Here is an 8,724-nt window from a genome sequence, read left to right on the forward strand (position 1 = left end):
GTGAGACTGGACATCAACAGTTGGTGTACTGATGATGTGTATTACACCAGAGAAAACCAATATGAAAGGAAAGTGAAGGATATGTACCGTAAGAAGATGGGTGACTTCATCGAGCTGAGAACCCACAGAAGGACAAATATCAAAGTTAAAATTGAAACTCTCCAGAAAAAGAAAAATTTGCATTCTAGTTAAAACAATCAATCCATAGTTACCAAAAATGCTTTTTCGATGTGCCCATTTCAAAGGAACATTGAAAAAATCCTACTTAAAATCACCTATCCGCGAAAAACGCACAAAATAAAAGTAAATTTGACTTTTCCAAGCAGATTTTCATATGGAGTGGGCAAAGTCTCCATTGTGAACTAAGTAAAATATGTTAGTACATGTTCAGGTGTAATATATTTTGTAAATAAAAGTATGGAGACTTGACCCACTCTATGAAAAAAACTTAGATAGCTTGAAATTCAGAAATTCTTCATGGGATGGATAGCCAAGGTGGTATAGCGGCAGTCTCGCTGACTTTTTGGACAAGCCCAGATTGCATATCTGTGGTTCGAATACCAATTTTTCCTACCTATTTTTTTTCTTATTAATGAATAGACTTCCCATAATTATTTGTCTTTGGCATTTTATGCTAAGTTTATGCAGTCTTAATGACTAGATTCCAACATGCAGCTAGTGAATAAATGTAAACAAGTATGGGGCCTCCTGTGAAGTATGGATGTTGTTACTTGAAGAGATCATGACAAAAGCCAAATATGCAACCAACTGGTGCACAGACTGTCTAAAAGGCACAGTGAACTACAGTTCAGTACAAAAACAAATCAAGTGTCTGTTTCTGTCCCATTTATATTTGCTGGGAAATCTTAACAGGAAATGTGCGTTCTTTAACTGTATAACCGGCCTCAGAGTTGTACAAAAAGAGGCGAGAACTGATGCCTTTATCATATTCGGTATATTAGTACCAGTAGGTTGTAAATGCTGTTCAAAAACATTTGTTGGGGGAAAACTGAATCCAAATCAAAGCATTAATACTGCACCATACAGAAAACGCTATTCCACAATTGATTTACACCGCAAAACATGCGAGGTTTCTCATTCACATCAGTTATTTACTTAATATGTCAATGGAAATACTGTTGGATGTTGTGAGCATATATGTAATGTCATTTGGTACCTTAGGTACTCCAGGCATCAGTGTAATTATGTGTGTGTTAAAAACCGCTTAATGTCTGATATACACGATGCTGCCTGTGAAACAATTCTGATGATGATTTTGATTAAATATACTTCTTTGAAGTATGATCTATATATTTGTTTTGAATTCTAAATATTTTGGACAGCGTTTTAGTATGGTACTGTATCTATTGTACCTACGGGTACCATCAATGCGGATTTTAAACTCCCGATTCGCGACTGGTGCCCAACCATGAATAGGCTTATTGTTTTCCAAGTTCACCCATCTTTCTGAAATCAAATTTATGCTACACGTAGCCATCTGTCCCCCACAACCACAAAAAAATGTTGAAGCATAAAAGTCCCATTACTCCTGTAGAATTTGTAGAATCAAAATTGCGGTGCAATGTGATCAACTACACATGGTGACTAACAATCCTGCAAAATTTGATCAAAATCCGTACAGCGGTCTCTGAGGAGTTGCGTACACATTGTTCCTATAGTGTAGCATGTACAAAGTCCCATAACTCCTGTAAAATTTGTCGAATTAAAATGGCAGTGCAATATTATCAACTACATATGGTGACTAACAATCCTACAAAATGTGAACAAAATCCATTGTGTGGTTTCTGAAGAGTTGTGCCCACAAAGTCAAGTGGGATGGTCGCAAGGACACTGGTATTTCTATGTCCCCTTCCGCATTGTGGTGGGGGAATGCGATCTACAGATTGGCAGTCACATTAAGAAGGTATACTGCATCGTCATAATGCCCCGACTTCCTTATAAAACATGAATGAAAATATAGATATCAGATATACTTGTATATTCCTTTTAAATTTGATTGCCTAGCTGGGTAACTCAGTAGGTTAGCTTGTTGACTGCAGAACTGACTATATCACGGATTCGAGTCCAGCTGGATTTTACATTTTTTCCCAGATTGCTTTCTACTAAAACTGCATTTTTTGACTAAAGATAAATTTGAAAGTATTCAAAATATTATTGTACATATCCTCCACTTTTCATCCATATAAAATTTCTCTGGTGTAGCATTCCTCCTTAAAATCACAAGATCAGCAGACACAAATGCACTGGCTAGACAATGAAGTTGAAACTTTATGTGTTACTGATATTCATTTTCCTTGTATAACTCAAAAGGAAGCTGGCCATTATAATAATCAGTTTATATTCATCCTTCACCAAATCATCTGTAATTTTTACCAAAGCATTGCAAGTCCCCAGAGCGACTCCCTTTGAAAATGTGAAAAATATCCCAATGCTCTGTTGCATATACTGTCTACATGTGGTACTGGTTCTGCATCTGAACTGATTTATTTCGCTTGAAGTTTTTGCATCATAAAGATCTGTAGAAGACAAAGAACATCCTCAAAATTTATTCACCTACACAATAATAAATGGTCATAAAGAAACAAATTTTGGCTTTATATGTCCCTTATAATGACTTTTCAAGTTGTTTTTTTTCATCTTGGTTCGTCCTTTAAGAAGATGGGTAAACTTAGCGAACAATAAGCCTATTCATGATTGGGCACCAGTCGCGAATCGGGAGTTTAAAATCCGCATTGATGGTACCCGTAGGTACAATAGATACAGTACCATACTAAAACGCTGTCCAAAATATTTAGAATTCAAAACAAATATATAGATCATACTTCAAAGAAGGATATTTAATCAAAATCATCATCAGAATTTGTTTCACAGGCAGCATCATGTATATCAGCATTAAGCGGTTTTAAACACACACATATACACTGATGCCTGGAGTACCTAAGGTACCAAATGACATTGCATACATGCTCGCAACATCAAACAGCATGTTCTCCGCATTTCCATCGACATATAACTACCTCACATATTTTGTGGTGTAAATAAAATGTGGAATAGCGTTTTCTGTATGGTGCAGTATTAATGCTTTGATTTGAATTAAGTTTTCCCCCAACAAATGTTTTTGAACAGCATTTACAACCTACTGGTACCAATATACCAAATATAATAAAGGCATCAGTTCTCGCCTCTTTTGGTACAAGTCTGAGGCCGGTTTTACAGTTACAGAATGCACATTTGCTGTTAGATTTCCCAGCAAATATAAATGGGACAGAAACGGACACTTGATTTGCTTTTGTACTGAACTGTAGTTCACTGTGTCTTGTGCCTTTTAGACAGTCTGCACCAGTTGGTTGCATATTTGGCTTTTGCCATGATCTCTTCAAGTAACTTCTTAAGCATTGTTGAAATTGTTCTCTTTAACTTTCTTTTAACATGTCATTTACATAAACATTCTTACTTCACAGGAGGCCCTATACTTGTTTACGTTTATTCACTAGCTGCATGTTGGAATGTATTACTTGTGATCATCATTAAGAGAGCATAAACTTAGCATAAAATGCCAGAGACAAATAATTATGGGAAGTATATTCATTAATAGGAGAAAAAATAGGTAGGAAAAATTGGTATTCGAACCAGATATGCAATCTGGACCTGTCCAAAACTTCAGTGAGACTGCCGTTAACACCACCTCGGCTATCCATACCATGAAGAATTTCTGAATTTCAAGCTATCTAAAGTCACCCGTCATGGACATAGAAATTTTTCTTGATAATACGACAAAAGTTATACACAAGAAGTAAGTTTTTTCATAGAGTGGGTCAAGTCTCCATACTTTTATTTACAAAACATATTACACCTGAACATGTACTAACATATTTTACTTGGTTCACAATGGAGACTTAATTGGCCCACTCTATATGAAAATCTGCTTGGAAAAGTCTATTCTACTATTATTTTGTGCGTTTTTCGCATATAGGTGATTTTTAAGTAGGATTTTTTTCAATGTAATTACTTTGAAATGGGCACATCGAAAAAGCATTTTTGGAAACTATGGATTGATTGTTTTAACTAGAATGCAAATTTTTCTTTTTTTGGAGAGTTTCAATTTTAACTTTGATATTTGTCCCTCTGTGGGTTCTCGGCTCATTAAAGTCACCCATCTTCTTTAGTTTGTGAACTCTCAAGCTTAGTTTTGAAGATGGAAGTCAGTTCATTCAATGTCATTAACATTCAATGTTTTACAAAACGTACAATGTTGAAGTTCACAGGAAGAAAACAAAGCATTATATTTGAACATTTAATAAATCATCTGATCACATGACAAAATATATAACTTTAGATTCTATATCAAATTGTTTAAAGTCAATAGACTGTTACCAATTAGTAAAACAAATGTAAATTACAAAAATAATGTATAACCTCTTTAAAAACATAGTCTTTGTACTTTAAATGCAGAAGGATATTAAATAAATCCATCTTTGTTTACCAGATTTCTTTTCAAAATGGAATAATTAACAATAACAATGGCTATTTCTTGCTAAATAAAATTATCAACAACACCCACCCCCAAAATTAGTATGACCTGTCTGCATTTCATTGGAATTGATCATTGAGATTTGAAATAACATCTCATCTAGTTTAAAAGCATAACTATGTACTTCAACAAATCAAATCAGTTTACTTTTACATCCTGCTGAATTTGCCCTGTTAAAATATCAATAAAAACTATTCTGTGATATCAAAATTATACTATCAAGAGTTATCTATCTTGTGTAGAGTTATCTACCTTGTGTTGACTTTATAAACACACAGACCTAAAACTCTACATATAATTTACATACATCTATTACACTACAACAAACAGTGATATAAACAGAGACATATCCTAGAAAAACAAAACCATCAGCTCAAGCCCAAATAAATTTTGGAAAAGAAATCAATGGTGATTTTTTGGGGGAGTGGTTTTTTTTTTTTTATACATCAAAGCATTAAAAATCACAAGGCAAATGATTATAGAGACAACAAAAATTGACTTCGCAATAGTTCTAGATTATACACCCTATAATACATGTACCACACGTAACAACATTCTCCAACACTCTATTTAAAATATGTTCATTATCCCAATCCTTGAATACACATTTTTTAATTGCTTTCAAATAAAGCATAATCTACATTCCCATTGTACAACTTCTTAAGAGTTTTCTTTAAAGTTGTGTTACCAAAGAAACATATGTCATCTGTCGCAATCTTGTGTGTTACACGCAATGCACACACACACATGGAGATATATATATCCACCATGTCTCAAAATGATGTAACGTGACATTATAAGATTCTGATACATGTATAATGAAATCCAAAGCTATGGCAAGGCTTTACTGCATTTCACAGGGGAAACTGTGGCAAGAACTCAAAACAGGTATTCCATGATAATAAAGGAATATTTTTTTCTCATTTACAAGAAAACTGTCATCTTTTATGTTCTAAATCTTTTTCTACCTTTTCTTTATGTTTAAAATTTTTTTTCCAAGAAATGAATTTTAGATCTGTGTTGATTTGGTTGCAACAAATGTACTCAAAAGAAAACTCCCAATCGCCGACATTAATTTGATTATGAATGAGATTTTTGCAGTTTACCATGGAAATGTTAAACAAAATAAATTGTAGTAGCAGTTGAATCTATAAAGTCAAGATGCAAATACTGTAAATTTCCATAACATCAAATTAATTCGGAGCACTATAAACGACAAGGTTCCATTGATATGAATGATAGACATTTTCTTCATATTATTCAGCTCTGTACATTAAATATATACATTTCTATATCACATGTAAGGAATAAATAAAGACTTGATCATTCCTGTAGGATAGAGATTGCTACTTTTCAACCAGTGAAACACAATACACAGTCCACTTCAGTTCATGAGATAATCATTTTCAGCTATAGATAAAATTGAGGCGTTTAACGTTACCCAAAATGGTGTACCTACACCTAATGTTCAGCAAGTGATTTTCAGTGTTTGAGAATTTTTCTTTCACTACTCAAGGAAGCTAATTAAATTCAGAATCTGGTTCTAATATAGAGTTACAGCATTCAATACAACAAAATACAGAATTGTGCATAGGGAAAGTTTTATAACATAATGAAGGTTCTGAATTTCTTTAAAATTGTGCTCAAACAAAGAGTTGATACCAAGTTCTGTTTGGGCAATCTTCAGCAAACGTTCAGCCGCTTAAAATAACCAAAATCAAACATCTGTAACGTTATATCAGACAGAGTACGAATCTGTCACTGTATGCCAAGACTGAAGATCGAGGTCACATGATTCAACAGTGTCTCCTACTGACAAGAAATTACATAGTAATAAAAAAAAACAAGATCACAAGAAAATGTAAGTAACCCTCACCAGTTCTATATATATATATATCATTAGAAATATCAGAATGAGACATAGACTTCACTCATATTTAAGAAAGGTTTTAACTGCTTCACAATTTAAACCACCTCAAAAATATACATCCAAATTACAACAAAAAATATACTGTACACTTCACAAAAAATTCTTCAAAATGACAGGTTCAGCATCATAATGTATAGTATAAAATCTGTACAGCACGATCCATTGTGATGCTCTGTAAATTGAGGACAACCAGAGGCAGATAATATTTACTACAACTCACAAAAGAAAACACATAGTTATCATTTAAACATCAGCAACACATCGATCTCCGAGACCGGCCCAAAATTAACAGTGTTGTCCACAGGGTTTTAAATTCTCCCTCATCCTACAAGTTATTATTCACAAGTTGTCAACATTCAAAAAACTTTTTATAAGCATTTCTGGTCCTAATTCCAAGTATTTAAAACAATTTAATGATCAATTATATATAATTCTTCAAAAACATAATATTTTTTTTTATCAAAATCGCAAGATATAATGCAATAAAAACATATTGTGGTACCATTTTCATGCCCGACTTTGGTATTGCTCAAAAGGAATTGTTGCCAAGATTCAGTACTCATCTATATTACAAATCCTAAAGTGTAAAAATACACTTATAAATTTTTGTGACAGATTAGCAGACAAAATTTAATGTCTCAGCATTTCAATAAAAGTGGGAGAGAATATTTGCATCCAAAAGTTCTCAAACAATCTTAAATTTTAAGTTCAATATGATATGGTGTTGTATAATAAGCATAGAACACAGCATACCAAAAATTATAACAAATATTCAAAAAAATTCTTTGCAGTGTAATTTTTTTTAATCCACTTCTCTATCAATAAAAAAAAACTGTGACCCAGTACATAGCATCCCCTTATACTTGAGACTTTATTAACAACTGTCATGATTGGTCAGAATCTTGTCTAACCTTCACATTATTCACAAAGCTGATTGGTCAGAAACTTGTATAGCCTCCACATATCATATCAGCAGTGCTGATTGGTCAGAATCTTGTCTAACCTCCTTATTATCAGCAGTGCTAATTGGTCAGAATCTAGTCTAACCTCCTTATTATCAGCAGTACTGATTGGTCAATTTTGTCTAACCTCCTCATTATCAGCAGTGGGAACTTGTGTTACTGCTGCTTCCAGAGTTTTTAATTTTGTTGAATATATTCTTTAAGGTCGTCCTTTTCTCCTTCTTTGATTTCTTGACTGCAGAATCCGGACCCATTGAGGTTTCGTCCGTGTGTTCCATGGGGTCACATGATGCGTGTTGAGGGCGTCCCTGACTGCTTTGACTGGACATTGAATTATCAGCCGATGATATTGAGGAAATGCTCGTTGAGCTAGATGATGGTGGTATGGGATGGAATTGTGACAACTGCTCACGGATATTTATATTACTCCCAGCATGAAATCCGAGACCTCCGGACACAATATCTGGTGATGGAGCTGACGACGGGGATGATGACAAAGATGAAGAGGAAGATGAAGCCATAACTTTTGTGCCATATCTGTAAGAAGAATCTGCTGCTATCAAATAAGGCAAAGCAAAAGCTGCTATAAAATCAGGCAAAGGAAATAAGTCAAAGTTTTCATCAAATAAACCATAACATGTACTCCTAATTATCTGCCCTTGCTGGGCTAATCCAAATCTAATTTCTGTAACCATAGTAATTCAAGTACATGTATACGTTACTGAATTGGGCTTTCTTGATTATATTTATGATTAATAATCCTAAGGAAATAAGTTCCTAGTTTGCTTCAGAATCCTTTTATGTACAACATACAATCATGACAAGTTGCAATTTAAAACAAAAAGAACTAGAAAGTATGCATAAATCTAGGATGTAGGGACAAGCTGTTAGAGCTTGAGTAAAGTGTATCGATGAAGGACAAAAGATTACTAAATATTTCTGTTCTTTAAAATCTAGAAATTACATTTGTAAACAAATACCTAGAATAGAAAAAGAGAATGGATCAATTATTTGTAAACAGGAGAAAATTCTTGAGGAACTAAAAGATTTTAATGAAACTCTTCGTAAAAAAAAAAACATTTGTATTTAAAAAAAAAACATGATCTTGTAATAATCTTGATAGATATAATGGTATTCCTAAACTGACTTAATATGATGAATCACAAAGCATAGAAGGCATGCTAACTGAAAAAGAGGTGCTTGACTTTCTTTGAAAAATGAAAAATGATAAAACCCCAGGCTCTGATGGATTCACATGTGAATTCTTTAAATTTTTCTGG

General features: G+C 33.5%; 1 protein-coding gene across 1 annotated transcript in view; it reads right to left on the reverse strand.

Annotated features, from left to right (window-relative positions):
* Positions 1-4,301: 4,301 nt before the first annotated feature.
* The window catches only part of LOC125645535 (myeloid differentiation primary response protein MyD88-like), a 22,524-nt gene continuing 18,101 nt past the window's right edge, over positions 4,302-8,724 (reverse strand). Inside the window, exon 7 of the mRNA XM_048871100.2 lies at positions 4,302-7,981. Within this exon, the coding sequence (XP_048727057.1) occupies positions 7,582-7,981 (400 nt within the window). The 3' untranslated portion in view covers positions 4,302-7,581. The remainder of the gene's footprint in view (positions 7,982-8,724) is intronic.

This window comes from Ostrea edulis, chromosome 6 (genome assembly GCF_947568905.1).
Source record: "Ostrea edulis chromosome 6, xbOstEdul1.1, whole genome shotgun sequence".
NCBI lineage: Eukaryota > Metazoa > Mollusca > Bivalvia > Ostreida > Ostreidae > Ostrea > Ostrea edulis.